This window comes from Poecile atricapillus, chromosome 18 (genome assembly GCF_030490865.1).
Source record: "Poecile atricapillus isolate bPoeAtr1 chromosome 18, bPoeAtr1.hap1, whole genome shotgun sequence".
NCBI lineage: Eukaryota > Metazoa > Chordata > Aves > Passeriformes > Paridae > Poecile > Poecile atricapillus.
The window spans coordinates 4,055,090-4,077,914 of record NC_081266.1 but is presented as its reverse complement, the minus strand read 5'-3'; the positions used below and the strand labels follow the sequence as shown (position 1 = coordinate 4,077,914).

The 22,825-nt window shown below is 43.2% G+C and overlaps 2 protein-coding genes across 8 annotated transcripts in view; both read left to right on the top strand.

Annotated features, from left to right (window-relative positions):
• Nucleotides 1-5,947: 5,947 nt before the first annotated feature.
• On the top strand, nt 5,948-13,226 carry STRAP (serine/threonine kinase receptor associated protein). Its single transcript, XM_058853012.1, has 10 exons — nt 5,948-6,158; nt 7,178-7,313; nt 8,112-8,193; nt 8,465-8,537; nt 9,201-9,297; nt 10,236-10,373; nt 10,748-10,884; nt 11,525-11,674; nt 12,261-12,326; nt 12,658-13,226. Exons 1-10 carry the CDS (start codon nt 6,047-6,049, stop codon nt 12,723-12,725), a joined length of 1,059 nt encoding a protein of 352 aa, XP_058708995.1. The 5' UTR covers nt 5,948-6,046; the 3' UTR covers nt 12,726-13,226.
• Nucleotides 13,227-16,616: 3,390 nt separating this feature from the next.
• DERA (deoxyribose-phosphate aldolase) overlaps nt 16,617-22,825 on the top strand; it is a 45,760-nt gene continuing 39,551 nt past the window's right edge. For all 7 annotated transcript variants that reach the window (XR_009279091.1, XM_058852957.1, XM_058852956.1 and 4 more), the window contains exon 1: nt 16,617-16,697. Coding sequence is in view for 6 of the 7 variants with exons in the window: in XM_058852957.1 (XP_058708940.1) it covers nt 16,667-16,697 (31 nt within the window). In the remaining variant the exon portion in view is untranslated. The remainder of the gene's footprint in view (nt 16,698-22,825) is intronic.

The following is a 22,825-nucleotide window of genomic DNA, read 5'->3' as shown; positions in this document are numbered from 1 at the left end:
ACTTATCAACAAGCCTGACTGATGTTACCTGGATCTTTTCATCAAAGCTTTTACCCCTGAAAAATCCCAATGTCTTTTCTATGTCAGATCGGTTCAAATGCTCCTAGGATAGTAGGACTGTCTGCTACAGATGATTTTCAGAGGCTGATGTTTGAATTAGTTTTTTTAGAACAGTGGCTATAAACATCTTGCACTGTGAAAAACATCTTCCAAATGAAAACATCAAGACAGCTTACAATTCTGAAGCAGCTCAGCTAAAGCTTGTTCCTGTAAATTTGTCTTGATGTTTCTTCCAGTACAGTAAGCTCACAGAGAGGTATTACAGTTGTGATGATCCTTAGAGAATAAGAATTTTGCTAAGCTGTTTCCTGGAAAGCAAGTAAACTGATAGGCAATTTTAATTCTCCTTTAGCAGAGCTTTACAATTGGATTCGGTTTTATTATGAACTGAAATTCTTTTTGCAGAGGTAAATATTTATTTAGCTAGCTTGAGATATCAAGTGGGTTGAATATGAGGCTTGAAAAGCAGCAGCAAAATATTATTAGGTGTATTTTTACTTTACATTCCTGTATTTTCTGAGGGTTACCTTTAGCAACACTGTGTTCTGAAGACATTTGGATAGATCAATGAATCATTTCCTTTTCATCTCTCCTCTCTATCTGGCCAAAACTACCAACTGTTATCTCTCAAAAGACAGAAAAGGACCTGAAGACTGAGGAACAGAGAAACTATTACGGCAGAGATTAAACAATTTTAAAAATCCCTTTTTGGTTTTATCATTCTGTGGTTGGTGCATGCTCTGAATGTGCTGGATCCCTGCCCTCCAGACAGATGGAAAAGCTCCTGACAACATTAGGAGCAATGTTCTTCTCATAAGAGCAAATAATTTTGAGATCCTGGCACTAACATGATAGTTAAAGAATTATCTTATATGTGACCTCACCAGGAAAAAAGGTACCAATGCAACTGTGAGGTACAGAATTAATAAATCTCCCATTTCCCCTCCTATCCAGCTTACATTTCTCCTGCTAAACCACTTCTCCTTCCTGCTGTCTCACACTCCTCTTCACATTCTTCCCTGTTCCTCTACATCCCATTTCCCTGTCTATCTATCTATCTATCTATCTATCTATCTATCTATCTATCTATCTATCTATCTATCTATCCATCCATCCATCCATCCATCATCTATCACACACAAACTGTACTGCCAAACTTGTACTATGCAAGGAAAGGAAATGGATCCCCAGTTTCTACCCAAATGCTCTCAGGGTACACTGTAGAAGTCTGTCCTACCACAAACACCCACCACAAGAGTGTCTGTGGTCCAGCACTCAGATTCCCCAGATGAATGTTAAAAGAAGCTACAGGAAACTGGAAAAAATATGGTCACTTGCTGTGAAAAGCTGATGTAGAAAGGACTCCTTGACTAGAGGCACACTGATGTATTATTTGTGAAATATGATTACATCTGCCTCTTATCTTTCATCTTGTTACTCAGTGATAATTGACTGCTCAAGGCTGGCACTCATTTTTAATTATCCCTGCTGTGGAAACCCAGCAACACGCTCTGCAATTGCTCTCACGTATCTGCATGCAGCATCTGTAACACATCATCCTTCAGCAAACAGCGAGTCCTCTTCTTTTCCTTTCTTTCATTTTTTTCCCTCCCTAAATAAGCTGTACAGATTAATGCAGGGCATTTCCCAAACAAACAAACAAACAAAAAAATCCATCAACCAACCAAGAAAACCCCCAAAATAAAAGAACAGAGGTAGGGAAATTAACTACACTGAATGTTTTGCTATTCATTAAAATAACTCATATTTGAGGTCTACTAACAAAGGGTCTGCCCTGCTGCTGTGTCTTGGAGATTTTAATTTACCTATTTAGCTAATTAATTTTAGAGAATTAAGCATTTAGTAACTTGTTGAGGGCCGTGCCCACGCAGCTGCCAGGCACAAGCTGAAATAACCATCACTAGGTCACCTCACAGTTGGAGCTCTGTTAGTTTTACTGCACTAATAAATACGTAAGGAGCTCCACTCAGCGGCGAGACAATGTATTTCCGACTGTGATACCCACAAGAGAAGAAGTGAGTCTTTGGAAATGTAAATATATATAATTAACACATCTACTTAATCGACTCTCTGCATTATTCATTGTAATCATAGCAACAGAATGATAATGTTTCACTAGGATAGCTTTATTTATTGCCAGCAACATTTCTGAGAGAATTCAATCACTGGAACAGGATAATCTCTGTGTTTAAAACAATAAAACTCAGTATTACCTTTTTTTTTTTTTTTTTTTAAGGTTGTTAAACTTCCATTTGTAAATAATAACTTGTCTTCATCTTTCCTTCTTTTTCTTGTACCATGTCTAGACTTTCTTGAAAACTGAAGCCTATTTCACAGTTCCTACCTCCTTTAAAAAAATCTGTATTAAGCAAAGCTGCTACAAAGAGTTGTGCCCTCTGAGGGCACAGAATTAGTGTATTTTAAAAGCAAACATTTTCAGACTGTGGGGGAATAAACTATTTTAATGGAGGTGCTACCAGGGAGAAAGTCTGACACCACTGCTAAAAAACCAATCTGATTTCAGGATCTGAATCCTGAGTTAGGCCAAGCACCAGCTTTGGAGACTTTATGAAAAAATGTAGACAGGTTTATTTTCAGAATGAATTCCATATGTCCTCAGTTATATTTTCCAATACCCTGTAATTCTGCTTGGCCTAGTGGGATGTTTAGATTTCATAGGTTTCACGTGTCCATCATTTTTCTCCTTTTCTGATTTTCAGCTACTTACTGGCAAATTTGAAATATTTTTGCCTTTCTCTGCCCATTATTGATTCTGTGTCTTCCTAAGTGGATGTCATAAGGTTTGTGCAGGTGGAAAATCAGCAGAAGACAAAATGAATCACAGCTATGAAATCATTAAAAGTAAACTTCCCCAAACACAATCTTCCCATTCTTTCTGTTTCTCAGCCTGGAATTCTAATCAGTTAATTTAAGTTTTTCTTTGTACCAACCCTTAGGATTATTTTCTTTTTCCACTGAAAAAGTTGACAACATCAGTTACCAGATGAGTTTTTAAAAATGTAAACCCAAATAGCATTTCTACCAAGGAGACATAGCCCTATGCTTAGATAAGATTTTTAAAAATGAAAATGTAGAAGTGATACATTTTTGTTTGGAAAAAATCCAGAAAAGTTTAAAGACACTGGAAACGTCCATGTAGTTTCTCCATGGAGAAACTGTTGATCCACAGTGTCAGTATGCCTGAAAATGAGTCATGAAGTTAAAAAATCTTTAGGAATTACTTCTGAGAACCCTGAGATGAGAAATAAAATACCAGAAGAATGTGAAAAAGAGTGCCTTATCTTTTAAATGAAGCTGTGGAAGTCTGCAGTCAGCTCCAACTGCAATTTTTGGTTAATGATTTAAATATTTTTCCTAGTTGTAAGGCATAAGAAAAAAAGGAGATGATTAACTGTCAATCATTCTGATTCTGAGAAACACCACTCCCCTCATCTTTGAGAAAGGGTGGTGACACATTTTCAAATGCCATCCTTAGATGCTTCTGAGGGCAAGTCCAGACACCACAAACAACTCGTCTTTGACATAAAAATGCCCAAGCAGATGGGTGCTGCTGTGTATCCCTGAAATCCCCACATCCTTCAGGGCTTTCCCATCACCTTCCTGGCTGCAAAGGCCGATCAGGTTCCTCAGTGAGCTGTGGGGAGAGCCTGCCCTGCAGGAAAAGTGAGGCTGCCTTTTGGCAGGAGTCACTTGCTGCAGGTTTAGGAGCGAGCACGGCACTGAGGGACCTTGGCCACAGTCCTGGGACCACCTGAGGATGGATGATGGATGGATGGATGGATGGATGGATGGGATGGATGGGATGGATGGATGGATGATGGATGGATGGATGATGGGTGGATGGATGATGGATGGATGGATGATGGATGGATGGATGGATGGATGGATGATGGATGGATGGATGGATGGATGGATGGATGATGGATGGATGGATGGATGATGGATGGATGGATGGATAATGGATGGATGATGGATGGATGATGGATGGATGGATGATGGGTGGATGGATGATGGATGGATGGATGGATGGATGGATGGATGATGGATGGACGGATGATGGATGGATGATGGATGATGGATGGATGATGGACGGATGGATGGATGATGGATGGATGATGGATGGATGGATGGATGGATGATGGATGGGTGATGGATGGATGGATGATGGATGGATGATGGATGGATGGATGGATGGATGGATGGATGGATGGATGGGTGATGGATGGATGGATGGATGGATGGATGATGGATGGGTGATGGATGGATGGATGGATGGATGGATGGATGGATGGATGGATGATGGATGGGTGATGGATGGATGGATGGGTGATGGATGGATGATGGATGGGTGATGGATGGATGGATGAACAGATGATGGATGGAATGGCAAGGAGGTTGCTGTTCCCTCTGGGGGTGGGATGAGCAGATGGACTGGACAGCGATAAGGTTGGTATTCCTTTGGGAAATGGGATGAGGGGATTGAGAGGAGTGAGGAGGTGTCTTTAAAAACAAGCTGTGGGTGTGATGGTAGATAAAGCCAGATACTGAGAGGTGAAAGAAACAATGCGGGGAACCATAAATTTCACGAGTTGACAGAGACTGTTAGTCACTCAAGACTGCGCTAAATCTCTGGATTTAGAGAAAGCACAAGGAAAAAGAAAAGGGAGGGGGGTACACATTAGAAAGGGGTCTATATTAGGCAATTCGGGAATGTACCTGTCAAGTACCTCAGCCAATGAGGGAAGAGAGAGGAAAACGCAGCCTGGAAATTAGGATAAAAAGGAGGCTGCGTCCTCTAACAATTTCTTGGGAAATGGCTGTGACCTCTCCCTCTATTTGAGTAAAGTTACAGGACTCCTCTGTCTCCTCTTCGGACATAAACCCCTGGTGTATGCGGATTAATTTTCCTGACAGGGTGAACGGGACGGCGATGAGGTCGCTATTCGGGAAGCGGGATGGTGGAAGAACTGGATGGGGATGTGGTCGCTGCTCCCTCAGGAGTGGAATAGTGGCTGAAGGGGACAGCGATGAAGTCGCTATTCCCTCGGGAAGCGGGATGACAGGATGAAAGGGACGGGGATGTGGTCGCTGCTCCCTCAGAGAGCCGATATGGGGATGAATGGGACAGCGATGAGGTCGCTGCTCCCTCAAGGAGCGGGATGGCGGCTGAACGAGACGGGGATGTCTCTACTTCCCTCACGGAGCAGGATGAGGAAGAAACGGGACGGCGAAGAGCTCGCTAGTCCCTCATGGAGCGGGATGAGGGAGGAACAGGAGGGGGAAGAGCTCGCCGTTCCCTGATGGAGCGGGTTGAGGGATGAACGGGACGGCGAGGAGCTCGCTGTTCCCTCAGGGAGCGGGATGAGGGATGAACGGGAGGGGGAGGAACTCGCCGTTCCCTCAGGAGTGCGTTGAGGGATGAACGGGACGGCGAGGAGCTCGCTGTTCCCTCAGAGAGCCGGATGGTGCTCGCCGTTCCCTCATGGAGCGGGAGGAGGGAGGAACGGGAGGGATAGGAGCTCGCCGTTCCCTCATGGAGCGGGATGGTGCTCGCCGTTCCCTCATGGAGCGGGATGCCGGCTGAAGCGCACGGCGAGGAGCTCGCCGTTCCCTCGAGGAGCGGGATGGTGCTCACCGTCCACTCGGGGAGCGGGATGGTGCTCGCCGTTCCCTCATGGAGCGGGAGGAGGGAGGAACGGGAGGGACAGGAGCTCGCCGTTCCCTCGAGGAGCGGGATGGCGCTCGCCGTCCCCTCGGGGAGCGGGTGAGGGGCGGTGCGGGCTCGTCCCCCCGGCGGGGCGGTGCCGCGGCGGGCGCACCCCCGCGCTGACGCGCGTCCGCCGGGAAGCGCTTCCTGCCCGTCACTTCCCCCGCCGCTGCCGCCGCCGCCGCTCCCGCCGGGCCGCCGGACTCGTGCCCTGCCCAGGCCCCTGCTGCCGCCGCCATGGCCATGAGGCAGACCCCGCTCACCTGCTCCGGCCACACGCGGCCCGTGGTGGACCTGGCCTTTAGCGGCGTCACCCCCTACGGATATTTCCTCATCAGCGCCTGCAAGGGTGAGCGGGACGGGCCGCTTTGTTCGGGATCCCCCGCCCCGGGGGTGGGCGTGGGGGAGCCCCGCCGCTCGTAGGCCGCGCATCGCCGTGCCGAGGGGTGTCGGAGGGGCGGGAGGGGTCTCGGGGGGCTGTCCTGGCCACTCGGGGTGGTGACACCGCCTCAGTGTGCTCTGGAATGACGAAGGGAGCGGACAGCCGCTGTTCTTCCCTGCTGCTTCATTGCCGGGCTGGCCGGGGGGTGTCGGAGCCCGCATGCGGCCGGTGGTGGGATCCCGGCTGTCCAGGGGCTGCGAGGTCTCCAGAATGGTTTGTTTGTAAAACTTCCCGTTTCCACCGCCTGTGTACGTGGGCTGTAGATTTAAAGCGAGCTGCGGTTTGACCAGGGCAGCTGACTTGCCTTGCTGGACACGGCATCTTTGTCGCTGTGGGAATAGCATTTTATCTTCGTACGTGTATATTTTAATCTTTTGTATGCGTAAGTTTTAAAGGGCATTCCTTTCTGCCTTGAAGTACTTCAGCTCTACATCCGTGTGAGTAACTCACTGAGAGCCTTCCAGAAAAAAGCGATGATAGGACGGGCTTTCTATTGCTATTTTATTTTTGTATCACTGTATGTTATAATCATATCTCACTGCAACCATGAGACTTTTTTTCTCCGTGCTGATGGCCTCATAATATTGTTCCAAACTAAAATAAAAGAGCAAACCAAATCTGTGCTGCGTGAAGAAAACTTTACTAAAACTAAAACCTAAGTAAAATGTTCCTTTCTACCTTCCATCTATTTTAAAACAGAGTTGCAGACTTTTACCAGGAAACTTTTATCTCATTTGCAGTATTTGAATATCACTACAGTTTAGATGCACGCAGCAAGTACAGCTACACGTCTAAACTCTACTTTTAAAACCCTCTGCAAAGAGTGGCTTTGTAAAGTATGGGGTGCAAGGGAATATTTTTTCCTTTTAAAAAACTGCTTCCTTCTTTTACCGTGTTACCTGAATATTGGTTTTGTTTCTGGGAAGATGGCAAGCCTATGCTGCGCCAGGGGGACACAGGAGACTGGATTGGCACGTTTCTGGGTCATAAAGGTGCTGTTTGGGGTGCCACCCTGAACACAGATGCCACTAAAGCAGCCACAGCAGCAGCAGATTTCACAGCGTAAGTGATGAACTGTCTTCATGGTCTGTATTTTGATTTAATTCTGTAGCTCTTCGGTGATAACATACCTGTACTGAATTACTGATACATTTGTTTCTCTTTAGTAACTGTCAGCTTATTTTTGGCTAGCCAAATTAAAACCTAGACTTTTACCTTCTTGAAATCAGCTACAGATAATTCTGTCATGATGAACAGCTGTGATTGCTTCTTGATGTGCTTAATTATCATACTGGTTTTCAATTCTGTCATGATGAACAGCTATGATTGCTTCTTGATGTGCTTAATTATCATACTGGTTTACTTTTACTTAACTTTTCCATGCAGCTCTAATCTCTGGCACTGTAGTTGTAGCAGAGTTGAGAGAGGGATTTTTATTTTTCATCTCGCAGTTAGCCTCTTTTTATTACAATAAACTTCTAGTGAATTAGTTCTTTGATGTTTTTTGTTCATTTTTTGTGCTGTTTGCAGTATTAATGAATATTTTGCAAGTTGAATCTTGTTAGTAGAGGGCAGATTCTATTAATGAAGTTGCAGAGAAGAGCCACCTTTGTCTTCCAACTAAAATGTTGATTTTGCATGGTCTTGAAGAAGAGCATAAAGGAAAGTGGTGGGATAGTCCAAGAAAAGCTCTAGTAAAAATATATAAAATATTGACTAACTGGTTTATAACTTAGAGTATAGCACTTAGGATAAATTGTTGTGGTGGCATCAGGAAAGATTGCTTACAGATTCATCTGACTGTCCAGGTTGATTTGTCCTGGTGCTTCTAAAATCTGAATATTTCCTCTTGCTGTTTAGCAAAGTGTGGGATGCTGTGTCAGGCGATGAACTAATCACACTGGCTCACAAACACATTGTCAAAAGTGTGGATTTTACACAGGTATGAGAAACCTTTTTACCTTATTCACCAGGGAAATAAGCTCTTGAGTATGTTTTGCTGTTAGTTACTTCTTCGCTTTTTTATTGTACATCTTAACAGGTAAATAATCTAAAATTATTTACTCGCTGTTTGTTTATAAGATTGTAGGGTTAATGTATAACAAGTGTGTTAGAGGCTGTTGGAGGGAAAAAGCTGTGATTTTTAACTCACAAGAGACAAGGGCTGTATTGTGATTCGCAGTAGAGTTGACTCTCTATAACTTCTGTTTCAGGATAGCAATTATCTGTTAACAGGTGGACAAGATAAGCTCTTGCGTATCTATGACTTGAGCAAGCCAGAAGCAGGTGAGTCTGCTTTTAAAACTGATTCTTGGGAGCTTTATTGAGTTAAATAAAAGTTCTGGAATTAAGTGGCTGCTTTCTGTTACGAATCACAAAGAACAGTGTTGAGGATTGTTTTGCAAATGTAATGTCTGTAACCTTTTGGTGTGTAAGGGTCCCAGAATTGCTTGGGCTGGAGAGGCCCTTAAAGATCACCCAGTTCCAAACCCTGTCCTTTGGGCTGCTGGAGCAGGTTGATGAAAGCCCCATCCAGCCTGGTCTTGAACACTTCCAGGAATGAGATATCAAGCAAAGCGTGTTTCAGTTCAGTGCAGGCATACTAGAAATTGATCTAATTAATTAAAATTTAGTCATCTGAAAGAAAAAAATACTCCACTTATGTAAGCATGTTTAAAGTCATGTTGATACTGAGCTGCTGATGGTTGATAGGAAGCCAGAGAACCTTGATGTTCACCTAGTGAAGATTTTGAAAACTAGGTAATCAGATATCCATTTTGCATTTATCCTGTTCCTGGAATAAGAACTGCAAATGAAGTCCTAAGTGATTGAAGTAATTCTACAGTCTCTAATAGATGGAAATCCATGTAGCTTAAGGAAGGCCCCAAACTGTTGCATGCCATTATTTCATTTTATTAGGTGTATTAAAATATTTGGTTTTATTTTAAGAACCGGATGTTGTCAGTGGACATACTTCTGGCATTAAAAAAGCCTTATGGAGCAGTGATGACAAACAGATTCTTTCAGCTGATGATAAAACTGTCCGGTAAGAAAAAGTAACTTTCAGTTTTCTTTACTCCCATGCTTTATCTGAGGATATAGTTATGTTATTTTGGTAAAGGATATGAGTAACACAAGTTACCTGATCCTATTATTGTAGCTGCATGCCTCGTACAGCTCTGTTCATTTTGCTGATAGTTCTAATTTCCCCATAAACATGTGCTCCTCATAAATGTGTTCTCCCTCATAAGAAGAGGTGGTCTTTGAGAACTGCATGGAAAAAATTTATGCCTTTTGTAATCCTGAAGAAGATGAATTTATAGATGAGGTCTTTTGCATGCACCCTGTCCCGAGTTATTGCTGCTTTGTCTTCAGTTTCCTCGTGTTCAGGATAGGCAGGAGGCAAGTCCTGCTTGTTTTTCTCCAAATTGCAAGAATAGAAATGCAGCTAATGAATAAGGATTTGTATTTGTCATAGCAGCACAATTTAATTTCTGTTTAGATACCTTCTACACTGCCAGATAGAAAACTATATTATGTTTAATGAACCTCTGTAGATTTGGATTAGTACCTCTTTGTCTTTGGAGGTAAAAAGACAAAATGGAATCTTCAAGTCTTGCTGCAAGATCTATTGCTTAGGAGATTTAAACTAAGATTTTTAATCTCCAAGAGAGAGTTACTCTCTCAGTTACTGAGCTTAGTTACTCAGAATCACTGAGTAACTAAATGGTGTGTATATACCCTTAAATGTTGTAACATTAAGCTGCAAAGGCTAGAAGTATTTTTTAAAAAGCAATGTGTCTTAAGCTTGGCCTAGGTGAGAATGCAGATAAAGCCACTGAAGATGTGAAGTACCTGTGGAACCAAACCATGTTCCTTGATGGGTGCCTTTTTTGATCCAGGTCTTGTCATGGATGTGAGGTGGAAATTGTTTGATTTGCAGAAGGCTGAGAGTCTTTTTTTCCCTTTTTGTTTCTTTTCAAGCCTCTGGGACCGGAGTACCATGACTGAGGTGAAGTCACTAAATGTGGCAATGTCAGTGAGCAGCATGGAGTATGTTCCAGAAGGACAGATACTGGTGATAACCTATGGGAAGACAATTGCTTTTCATAGTGCAGAAACGTGAGTCCACAACTCCAGTTTTCATAGGTGGAGTAATGGGCTTCTTGTGGGTAAAAACTGGCTGTACGAGGCCAGAATCAGCAAGTTGTCAAAACTGGCATCTCTATGCTGCTTCAAGAAAGGAAGTTACATGCTTAAACATAGTCCAGAAAGTAGTTCTGTATGTGTGAGCTTTTGTTTTACTTATTCTAAACTCATTTCTAACTTGACAAGCATGATTTGCAAGTAGCAAAACTTGTTTCAGAAACTCTGTGGGGTTGTAGTCTATTTCTGGTAAAAGCAGTTGAGATTAGCAGAATCACAGTTTCTTTGCTCTCATTAAATATTTTTTTTTATTTTAATATGAACTTTATTAACAAACTTTTCTCCCTCAGTCTAGAGCAGATTAAATCATTTGAAGCACCTGCTACAATCAATTCTGCATCACTTCACCCTGCGAAAGAATGTTTGGTTGCAGGTGGTGAAGATTTTAAACTCTATAAATATGACTATAATACAGGAGAAGAATTAGGTATGTTTGTCTCCTATAATCATAAAGAAGTTCTGAAATAGGTATTAGTAATGAATAATGACCAGTAAATAAACTGTTATACTCAAATAAGGTCTTAGCACAGCATGCTGTGCAAGAGGATGATGAAAATGTATATAATCAGTTAAACATTTTTTGCTACCTCAGTATACCTAGAATTATTCTAGAACTAATTAAAATATCCATTCAACAATTCTGCACCTATTAAAAAAAGATTCTTATTTTGTATTGCTATAATAGCTGTATATTAAATTGTTATACTATTCATTAGATATTCCAGTTACAAGATTTTATGAAAAATGATGTGTTGGCCAAATTTATTTAAAAAAGAGCATATTTTTTTTACTTACCAGTTCTCATTTAAAGTTGTTTGTGGAAGGAGTGTTTGAAGGAACAGAGCATGTGTGCTCTGTGCTGCTGCCTTGCTTTGCAGTTCTGTCTAAAGAAAAACCTTTTTCCTTGCAGTTAATGAAACATTAATATCTTGCCTATTGTAGCCTATTGCTGACACACCCATTCATGGAAACTCTTTCAGTTTTATATCAGAAACTGATTGATTTGTACTTAAATTTCAGCTGTTGGCTGAAATTTGAAATTGATGGTCTTGACATATTCCCTTCAGAATCTTACAAAGGGCACTTTGGTCCCATTCACTGCGTGAGATTTAGCCCCGATGGAGAGTTATATGCAAGTGGCTCTGAGGATGGCACACTAAGGCTGTGGCAGACAACAGTAGGGAAAACCTATGGCCTTTGGAAGTGTGTAGTTCCTGGTAAGTGTCTGCTTGGTCCTGGTGAAACCTGGCAACTCCATGTGCACTTTAATAATATTAAATTTAATATTTAATACTTTAATATTATTGCCATTAGTGGCAAACTAATATCTGTCATTAGTAATACTTCATTAGTGGTGAACACTGGGTTTCATACAGTAACTCCTGTCCTCTGAGGGCTTCTGATCTCCTCATATCTGTTAGATTGAAGGATGTACTTTTGTAGCTGTCATGTAAGCAATTAAGAGCATACCAGTAAGCTTTTTTAATATAGACATTTTGAGGATATTTAAGCCTAGAGCCGGATTTATTTTTATGTTAAAGAGTGAGAAATATGTGATACCACTTTTACAATTCTGAGGGACTCTAGAAAGAATTGTGGATGATGGTAGTTTTATTTTATATTGTACTCTGGTTCTTTCAGCTTGGGGAGAGGGAGGCAATAGCTACATGTGGGTATTCACTGCTTGCTCAAGCATTTCTCCTCAACACTGAATTATGTGGAAATTACATTTTTTTTCTTTTTTAATTAAGGTGGGTGGGTGGAACTGAAGGTATTGACTGTTTTTCTACTCTTCCTCTACAGAAGAAGAGAATGCAGAAGCAGCAAAAGCAAGGACTACCCTTCCAGGAACTGCAGAGGAGGAAATAGGTAATGAACTGAACTGTCAGCTTCAACTGCCTCAGTGTTAAAAGATAGTCAAGATGATAGCATTCCTTAGTATGGGAGAAGTACTTTCCCTCAAGTGCTTTCTGGTATTTTTCACTCTTTTCAAAAGATCTTTGAATGCATTTGCCTGACATTGATTATGTGGTAAGTGCCAGACTGGTGACGGGAGCTGTGCAGGCAGAACAGATGGGGTAGAACAGCTGGATCACATTGAATGGGAAAACAAACTGAACTGGTGTCTTTAAGCAATCCTTGCAACATTTCTTTGGTTTATGTATCTAAAGTGAAGTTAAGTAACACCCTTTTTATTTAGTTGCAGAAGAGATTGCCTCTGAAAACTCAGATACAGTGTACAGCTCAACTCCTGAAGTGAAAGCCTGATTACTGCAGCTGTTACCTGACACATGGACATGCGAGACTAAATCAAGTGAGCAGTGACAGACAGCAGCCTTCCAGAGTGCGCTCCCTCCGTGGGGCAAAGATGGGCAGTAATTGATGAGAATGCGGTGGAACTGGCTAGGTGTTGTCTGTAAGAGAACTGAGCATCCAAATAAAAACCCAAAAGACAAGTAGTAGAGTTCTGCTGGCTTTTTGGCATAACTGCCTACTGTCTTTTCAAAGAAGTGTGCAAGCCAAGATCCAGTCTCTCCAATCTCAATTAGACTCATTGTAGTGTGTTTTCATTATTACGAAGAAGAGATACAATGGCTTTTACCTTTTTTTTTTTTTCCCTTGAAAGTTGGAAAAATTGGCTCTAGTTGAAAAGAGGGGATTATGTACTTAAAAGTATTTGGTTCGGGTTTTGTTTCATTGTATGCTGCTTCTGAATGTTTAACTGTTTTCAGTTGTCTAAATAAAATGCCTCTCCAAACTCGTACATTACTTTTGAGCGTTGGGTTCATGGAATGGAAAAAGCAACCACATTAATCACGTAATCCTTGGCATCTTGGGTTTGTACTATACAGAGAGAAAGCAAAAGAATGTTTTAGTGTTGGTACAGAGGGTGGCAAGTTCTTTGATCTGTAAGCTTTGTATCTTTTTTTATTCTTTAAAGTTTGAATGTTAACATGAGTCTCTAAAAGGAAAAACAGTGAAAATTCCTAAATTAAACGTGCTGCCTGAAGTATTTGGTTGTACATGAAAATATCAGAGGCTGGCTGCAAATCTGTGTAAAGCTTGGGTTTAGTCTTCCAGACTGGATAAAAAAAGTTACTCTTTCAAGGTTACAAATCATATTTTCTTCATTAAAGAAAATAAATGCCATTCTTCTACTTGTCATTTCCTTTAATGTTATGCTGAAAGCTTTACATAATGCATTCTGTGTGGTAAGAAGAAAGTATATTTTTTATATATTATATATTTATTCACACACCTTTTTATTTTTTCACATTCATACGTGTCCTTAGTGTCCTGTTTTTGCAGACTCTACCTATTTGCAATTACCTAGTTGAATTTCATTCTAGAAGCAAGTAGCTCTGATTTACAGCTAAGTGGTTCAGTCTTGATAATTCCACCAAGGCTTATGAGGGCTCCCTATGTAGTACTTAAGCATAAAACTTATATTTTACAAATGGGATGTGTTTAAAATGAGGAACTTGGAACACCTTGCCCCACAGTGAAACTTCTTGTGTGCTGTAGGTTTTATTCCATATTTGCAGTAGGCTCTATCACATTTCATAGAGAGGTCTGGAATAGATTCTCAGAACTTTTTAGCTGGGGAAAAAATCCTTTACCATCAAGTTCAGCTGTTAATCTAGCTGTTCCCAAGTGCACCAGAAAACCATGTCCTTCATTCTGCATTTACAGCTTGCTCTGGGATGCATAAAACTGAAACAACTAATAGTCATAAAAACCTAATATTTAGTAACTATTAAAATACCGGAAGAAATGAAAAACACCCCACAAAACTAAAGTACTGTTATGAACAAGTGTTTGAAAAATCACCAGTAAGAGTTTCAGCAAAACCCAGGTTTAATATTAAACAAAGGCAGGACAACAAAGTTCATGGGCAAGATTCACTCTACTACTTACAGGACAGTTAAAGCACGCCAAGGAAAACCAAACCACAACAAAACCGAACAAAATCCAGGCAGTCAAAACAAATGAACCGAGAGCTGCCCAGAGGGATGTGTGTGTGTATAATGAGAGCAAGAATAAAAAGGAAAAATGCCTAAAACCTTAACAGCATTCAACCTTAACAGTGATGTTAACTTCTACTTTAAACCTAACAGTTTTACAGAGGAACACCATTTAATTTGCACCCAACTTAGAACTTAACTGTAACAATTTAACAGAGGAAGAACACTTAACAGCTTTAAACTTAATCTAGGATTTAACCTTATTTACAAGCCTACTTTAGACATCTCAGGTAACAGTGTTTCATCCCAAACACAGGGTCAGCACTTCCGTTTGAAAGTGTGGGAACAGATGTGTTCTGCCATTCAGGCAAGAAAAATAATTTCCAAGGCTGTTCATAAAGAAAACAAGAGCTCGCTAGACAGCAGCAGTTCCTGGGAGCAGACAGTGTTTCTGGTGAGCTCAAGAGGAGCTGAGCCCAGTGCTGTTTGTCAAGGCCAAGGCATCACAAGTATTTTTTAGATGAGAGTGTGGCCTGGAAAAGTGGGAGGAGGAGGAGGATGCACCACCACAAGCACTTGGAAACTTGTAATTTTTGGACTGCTTTGACGGGTCTTAAAGCACACAGCACAAATGTTATATACTTCTAGAGTGCTTGCTGTCTTTCAAACCATTGCTTCTCAAAGCATACGTGCAGTTTTAGTATGAAAAAAGCAAAAAAGAAAAGTGTCCTCAGGTTTCAGAGCTATGACCCTTTCCTGCTTTACCCTATGCCGTTGTGAGTTTGAGATTTCTTTAAGTTGGAAACTGTTTCATCTAAACTTCAATATTAACAATGTACTAACATATTTTTCATGAGACTTTGTGGTTTTTTCCCAAATCTGGAAAAAATGTAAAGGCCATGAAATTTTCAGTGGCGTAGTTACCAGAATTTCATTCTGCAGGTACCACTCGAAGTTTTACAGGTTGGCAGCTTTATTGACCCCGTGTGTACGTGTGGCACTAGTTCCTCCTTGAGGAGTCAACACAGAGACACTGGACAGTGCCTTGACTCATCACCACGGGAACAGCAGGTTCAGAGCTGTGCATTGCCAAAGGGACGGAATATCTGTGTTCCTCCAAAGGAAACTGGTGAGGCTGGAATATCTGTGTTCCTCCAAAGGAAACTGGTGAGGCTGGAATATCTGTGTTCCTCCAGAGGAAACTGGTGAGGCTGGAATATCTGTGTTCCTCCAGAGGAAACTGGTGAGGCTGGAATATCTGTGTTCCTCCAAAGGAAACTGGTGAGGCTGGAATATCTGTGTTCCTCCAAAGGAAACTGGTGAGGCTGCACCTTGAGTTCTGTGTCCAGTTTTGGCCCCTCAGTTTAGGATGGATGTTGAGATGCTTGAGCACATCCAGAGGAGGCAACGAGGCTGGTGAGGGGCTGGGAACACAAACCCTGTGAGGAATGAATGAGGGAGCTGGGGCTGTTTATCCTGGAGAAAAGGAGACTCAGGGGTGACCTCATCACTCTCTACAGCTCCCTGAAAGGAGGTTGTGGGCAGGTGGGGTTGGTCCCTTTCACCAGGCAGCAATTGACAGAACGAGAGGACACAGCCTTAAGCTGTGCCAAGGGAAATATAGGTTGGATATTAGGAAAAAGTCTTTTACGGAAAGAGTGATAAAGTACTGGAATGGTCTGCCTGGTGAGGTGGTGGAGTCACCATCCCTGGATGTGTTTAGAAAAAGACTGGATGTGGCACTCGGTGGCATGGTCTAGTTGTGGTGTTAGGGCATGGGCTGGACTCGATGATCTTGAAGGTCTCTTCCAACCCAGACATTCTGTGATTCTGTGAAGGGAACATGCCCGCAGCAGGGCCGAGGGGCGGCTGCGAGCGCGGCCCGGCTCGGTGCCCATGTGGCGGCGGAGCTCCGCGCCCGGCCCGGCTCGGTGCCCGCGTGCCGGCGGAGCTCCGCGCCCGGCCCGGCTCGGTGCCCGCGTGGCGGCGGAGCTCCGCGCCCGGCCCGGTGCCCGCGTGGCGGCGGAGCTCCGCGCCCGGCCCGGCTCGGTGCCCGCGTGGCGGCGGAGCTCCGCGCCCGGCCCGGCTCGGTGCCCGCGTGGCGGAGGAGCTCCGCGCCCGGCCCGGCTCGGTGCCCGCGTGGCGGCGGAGCTCCGCGCCCGGCCCGGCCCCGCTGCTTCCTGTGCGGGGCGGGGCCCAAGTCCGCCCGGCCCGGCCGGGCCGCGGGGGCGGAGAGCGGGGGCCATGGCGGGGCGGAACCCGGGCACCGAGCTGGGTAAGCGGCGGCTCAGGGGGCCGGGCAGCCCCGGTGGGAGCTGCGGGTCCCCTGGGCGGGGGTCCCGGGGCGGGCGGGCGGTGCCGCTGGGGCGGAGCGGGGCTGTGCCGGCCTCCCCGCGCCCGGCCCGGCTTCTCCCAGGCGGCTGCGGAACCGCGCTCCTCTGAGAAGCCGAAATAGGAAGAGCCCTGCGGTTCCTGTGGGCGTTCTGATACAGTCCCGGGACGTGTGACCGGGAGGAGGTGTGGGTAGTGCAGGTCCTACACGAGTTTCCGTCACTCTTGGCTTTGGCTTGAGGCGTTCCGAGCAGGGTCAGAGGTTGCAGCGCGGCTCCGCAGCCCTGCTCCCGTCACGGTTCTCTCTTGCACGCCCTTCTGGTTCCCATCACGGGGTAATCCTTCCTCCCCTCTTTCTCACTAAGAGATTAAAAACACTCAGTTTGGGGTCTGATTTGCAAACTCTGCACTCCATCTCTCCTGATCGTTCTCCTTGTTGCTTGCTCTCCGAGGAGTGGTAGGGATTTTCCAGGTGTTCTCCCAGCCCGAAAGGTGGCTGTGCCTCAGATAAGGCAGAGAGCAGCCAAGCAAAACTTTCTCTGCCTTTTCCTGGCTGGAGTTCCCTTTCTCCTCATTGCTGGGGAAGGGGAAGGTGCCGCAGCTTCCTGAGCAAAACCCGGCTGCAGCAGTGGGATGAATTAAAGCGGTGAGAATTCCTACAGGCTGCCTCTAAGGTGTGGTGGCTTGGTCATTAGGAGAAGGTGGACAGTGGAGGAGACAGAAGAGGGGGAGCAAAGGCAGCTGGTGTGGAGCAGGTAGGTCTCAAAGTTGGCAGGAGCAGAGTTCAGGAGATTGTGGTGTCATGTGCCTGTCATGAGAACCAGCACAGGCACTTTTTACACAGCCGACATGCATTTAAATGGTCGGCTGATCATTTAAATCCATGTGGATGGACGAGTGGGAGCTGTGTTTCCACTCACTGTTTCCACTGAGGAAATGTTGCCGCTTTCGAAAGTGAGCTAATTGCTCTCTGATGTCCCTGTTCACGGGCTGCTTGTAGGGACAGGTGAGTTTCAACTGCAGCCATCTGAAGATGAAGTCATCTGAAGAGCTGAAACAAACATTAATAATGGAGTGACAAAACATCACTATCTGTTAGGAAAAACAGCTAGCACAAAAGTCTGCAAACACACTCCAGTAACTTTAAACTAGGGATGTGTCGTGCTTTTTCTTAGTAAATTCAAACCTAAAATTAGTTGATATGTGGGGAACCCAGAAACTTGAAGGTGAGGTCATCTCAATTCTGACACTTGTTGCCATCCCTTCCCAGTGATCCTTGTTTAAACCAGTTGTGGTCAGCATAAGCTGGGCTGGATGTTCAGGATAGATGTAGGAAAGGGAATGGTGTGGCTGTGACCATGTTTAAGTGGCAGCTTCTGGTATTTGCCTTAGGCTGGCTGCTTTAAAGAGAGAACTGCACCTCCCTGCCATTTGCTGTCCCACTAAATACATATCTGAAATACAGCAGCATACTTAATATGGCACTTAACATATCTTAGAGCTGTACCTTGGCTGGTGGCAGTGGTCAGAAAGAACAGGGTAAACCCTTGCCTTTATCTTTCATGGTTTCTGACAACACTCACTGCTTCTGTGACTTAGGCACTTCAGCTTTTGAAGGTTTTACGAGCCTCTGCCAGCATCTTGAGCACTAATTCAGGTTATTTGCTCTGTTTCCCACACAGCTCTGTGTTAAATTATAGTTTTCTAACAGGGACATCTAGTGGTAAAATATATTTTTCTTAAAAATACACTGTGTCCTTTTCTGTGTCTGCTGTTTCTGTGCTTGCTACATAAAGTCATTATTGTGGTAGGTCTCTGATGTTGCCATTAGAGGGGATATATTTGTTTATCACTGACAAGCCAACCTCTTCACAAATCATGGCTTTCCTGTGTGATTTTTAAAAAAATAAATACATTTTTGTAAAATTCCTTGATTCTTCCCTCTATCTCCTTCCCTTGTATCCATCACTGCACCTTAGTAGAAGAAAGTGTTTCCCTGGAATAAAAAACAGGTGCATGTACACAGATGCAAAGACCCTGATGTGCACAGCCAGAGGCTCACCAGCCTCATGCACTGATACATTTGCCATCTGAGAGTCATGTAAGGAAGCTGGACAAAGAATTTTACAAGTTTTTCATTCCACAAAGACCGCGGAGCTTGTGTGTTCGAGTTCACCACGATGCCTGCAGGGGTGGAAATGAATTTGCCTCTCCTGCTCTGCTCTCCAGGTCACTGGGTTATAATAGCCCAGATGTTTAATGTTTTGTCATGCTCCAGAAAAGTATCAGTTGCAGCTTTTAGTGTCACTTCACAGTGAAATATTGGAACATGTCAGTGAATATCTGTTTTGGAAGTGCAAGGTAGTTGCACGCTGCTTTGGTTTAACTGTGGGGATGCAGACGTGTGGGGACACAGGGACCATCCCCTCTGCCCAGCACTTGGAATGGATATGGAAAATTGGGTTCCAGCAGGAAAGAGAGATTGATAAAACTGATAAAACTGTCACAGCTTCAGCAGAGGGATGGCACAATGGGGTCGGAGCGCCTGTCCTGTGAGGAAAGGCTGAAAGAGTTGGACTGGTTTAGCCCAGGGAAATGAGATTTAGGGCTCCTGAGGCAGTTCATACTGGATATGAGGGAAAACTTAGGGCTGACCAGTCAGGTGCTGGGACAGGTTGGGCTCAGAGAGGCTGTGTAGTCTCTGTCCCTGGGGACTCTCAAAACCCAACTGAATAAATCTCTCAGCAGCCTGCTCTGACCTCAGAGCTGATGCTGCGCTGCACAGGAGGTTGGAAAAATCATCTCCATAGATCTTCTAACCCAAATTATTCTATGATTATATGTTTTATTACCTCTGTGTTTCTATGTATGTCTGAATATATATATATATATGCACATATTTGTATGTATTCTGAGTAATGAGTAATTAATTGCAGTTGTTTTGCAATGTTCTTGGATTCTAAAAAAAAACCCCATTATCTATCTGTGTTGCTCAGACCCTCTAAGCTGAAGGGCCAAGAATACATTCATTATGTTCCAGTTGATATTTTTAATTATAGTTGGTATTTCTGAGCCATCTACATGTGAGAGCTAGCCTGTTGGTAAGTGGCATTTAGATAATGAAATGTTACATCCCTTTTCAAGACAGCATAATTCTGTTCTAATATATTAATAGCTGCTTTTAGCCTGTACTGTGGCTCTGGTTCTTCGCTGTTCTAATACCTTTTGAATCTGCTGGGTAATTTTAATCAAATTTGAAGGACAAGTAGATGTCTTGGAAATAGGTAAGGCACTCCACTAAGGTGGAGTGACCAAAACAGTTCTTTTGTTGAGGGAAAGGCAGGTGCAGATCGGCAATTACATGAACTTTCATTGCAACTTGTTTTATTTTGGCGTTCATGCAAGTAACAAAAAACATAAAATAATGTTTTACTCATGGTTGGAAGGACCACATGAGGCCAGCTGGGTTTTTGGGGTGAGGAGATGTCTCAAGCCAGGGAAGAAGAGAGGGAACAACAGGGGACTTGGACCTGCAGGAAGCCGGGTCCTGATGTTGTGCATCTCGGTTGCTGAGGAAAGGTTTGGCAGTGGTTTCCAAAGTGCTTTGGAGGAGGATGCCATGATCCATTTTGTGTGATCCATGGACAGCCCCGTGTGATTTTGCTGATGGCACAGCAGAGCTGACTTCTGGTTCAGGGCTCATGCTCTGATGTCCTGCTTTGAGTATCTGAGTGGTGATAACTTGGAGACTGAAATTCTGTCTTGTAAAGGAAGACCCACATGGAATTATGGATCTATTGGTCCATGTCAAGTGTCACTATGGAAAAATAACTATGGATTCTGTCTTGACAAAGCTGAATAACCCCCAAATCTCTAAACAGCTCACAACTGTAACAAGACCTGATCCCAAAGCCTTTTCTCTCCTTTCAGTGGCTTTGCTCAGCTCTGTGTGGCCAGCTGGGGTCAGCCTGTGGCCAGCTGAACTCCTCGTTTCTCCACGGAAGGTTCAGGCCACAGTTTCAGTCTCTTCTCCCAAAATAACAGCTTTCATCACTTCCCTTCCCCGTTTTATCGTGTGCTCATGGTAAGAGCAGGAGCACACATGCTGTCTCTGGCACACAAAATGAAATAACCACTTGAGGGGGGCAGTTTCTTTTGGGAACAGTGCTGCCTTAAAATGCTTGTGAAACTACTGCCTCAGGCATTCTTGAGCTTTCTGTTTCGCCATCTGAAGGGATGCCATCAACACATTTTTTTTAAAGCTTCTGTAAAGCTTAGCTTGTTTTATGAGGAATGTGTTAGGAAGCTTAGATATTTATGTAATTATCCTAATGAAGTGGTTTTATTTATTGTTTTCTGAGGAAATGCTCGGTATTTTTGGATTCGTGTTCTTCAAAGAGAGGAGATGAATTTCCTGTTCAGGAATTGAATATGATTTTTTCAAATGTCTTCAGAGAAAAAAGTAAACTAGAAGAGTGATTACAGAATATTGGCTAATTAGCTGTAGTGTAACTGCTTTAATTACTTTTATCCCTGAAGCCACATGACTGTGCAGATGACTAGCAGATGACTTATTTAAAAAAAAAAAAAAAAGACGTGTTCACACTGCAAGGTTAATGAGCCTAATTAAATATAGTTTTCCTTAGCCAGATACTAAATCATAAAGCTTGGGGGAGTGAGGGAGGGGGAGAATCCAAAGGCAGTCAGTTCTATTTCAAAAAATGGTTTTATTCTGATATTTAATGAAAAAAAAAAGAGAAGAGCTGGAATTATGAGTGAGTTCTCTGAATAAAGGCACTTAGATCTAACGATTTGATGAGACCTCACATGGCAAACTTTGAAAGTCTATTTAGAGACAATTATGCTGAGACATATTTGTTTTCACTTACCCATTGCATTAATTAATGTAGGAATGGGCTTGAATAAAAGGTCTGTGTTATATGGAAGTCTCCATCTGCTGCTGCATATTACCAGAACCTTTGTCCTTCCTTGCCGTGCCATTTTTACTGCACCATTTTATATCCTAGAGTAAGCTGCATGATGTCTCAAATTAAGTTGTACAGAAAGGATGGAGTTCTGACTTTTTGTTAAATTATTTCTCTTTGTTTTGTTTTTTAATTCCTTGCCAGTGCTGTGCACTGTGGTTTGAGTTCCTACACTCAAAAAAAAATACTTGTGAGATCCCCATTCTGTGGTTTTTCAGGGACTCTTGCATCCCATGCACAAAAATGAGATATTGGACATTACTGAGTTGCCATGTGTCAGCTACCTTTGTGACTAGCCTTGAGTCACTGAAAACAGAGGGTAAAATGTGCCAGACACTGAAAGGGGATTAAACCAATGGATTTTGTCAAATTTGCAAAGAACATGCAGTCGGCTATTGTTGATCAGCTGATATTTGGTGACTTTTACAGGAGACTTTGAGCAAAGCAAAAGTAGTAACTCATTTCCACTTCCACTCTCTTTCCACACCTTATCTCCCATTATGCATTGCCATCATTCTTTTTTTTTTTATTTCCTTTTTCCAAATGCATTTATAGTTGATTATTTCCTTTAAGCTGATCTAGTGTGCAGAGCTTTGCATCCTGTAAAAGATTGCTTAGACCTGAATCAGGATACTCAAGAGTCAGGTGGGGTAGATAAAACAGCTGTATCAGACTGAATCTTCTACAGTGACTAATGAAGAATTAACCTACTCATGGGTGAAATTTGTGTCCTTTCATTTAAATTTTCATCTTGAACTTGAATTTTCCCTAACAGATTGGACACTGTCTTCATATTCTCCCAAAGAATTGGTTTTATAAATCATTTACTAGTTGGTTGTCTCCAAAAATGTAGAAAGAATAAGTTAGAGCAGATCAACTGAAAGGATCCATATTAGAGAGGGAGAAGCTGAGTTCCTCATCTAAACTGCTTCCTTTGGTTTTATCACACTTTCCAAAGGGGCTGAAAGGTCACTGTGCACCCAGGAGGGTTCAAAAGTTATTATAATAAATTATTAATAAAAAAGTTATTATAAGAAATGAGGTTAAGATTAAATGATGCAACCTCAGCACTTGGCATATAGCAGAA

Excerpts from the sequence above, each read along its gene's own strand:
- STRAP (XM_058853012.1), top strand. The coding sequence starts at position 6,047 with ATGGCCATGAGGCAGACCCCGCTCACCTGCTCCGGCCACACGCGGCCC. Across the intron at positions 8,194-8,464 it reads AAAGTGTGGATTTTACACAG|GATAGCAATTATCTGTTAAC; the intron begins GTATGAGAAACC and ends CTTCTGTTTCAG. Across the intron at positions 11,675-12,260 it reads TTGGAAGTGTGTAGTTCCTG|AAGAAGAGAATGCAGAAGCA; the intron begins GTAAGTGTCTGC and ends CTTCCTCTACAG.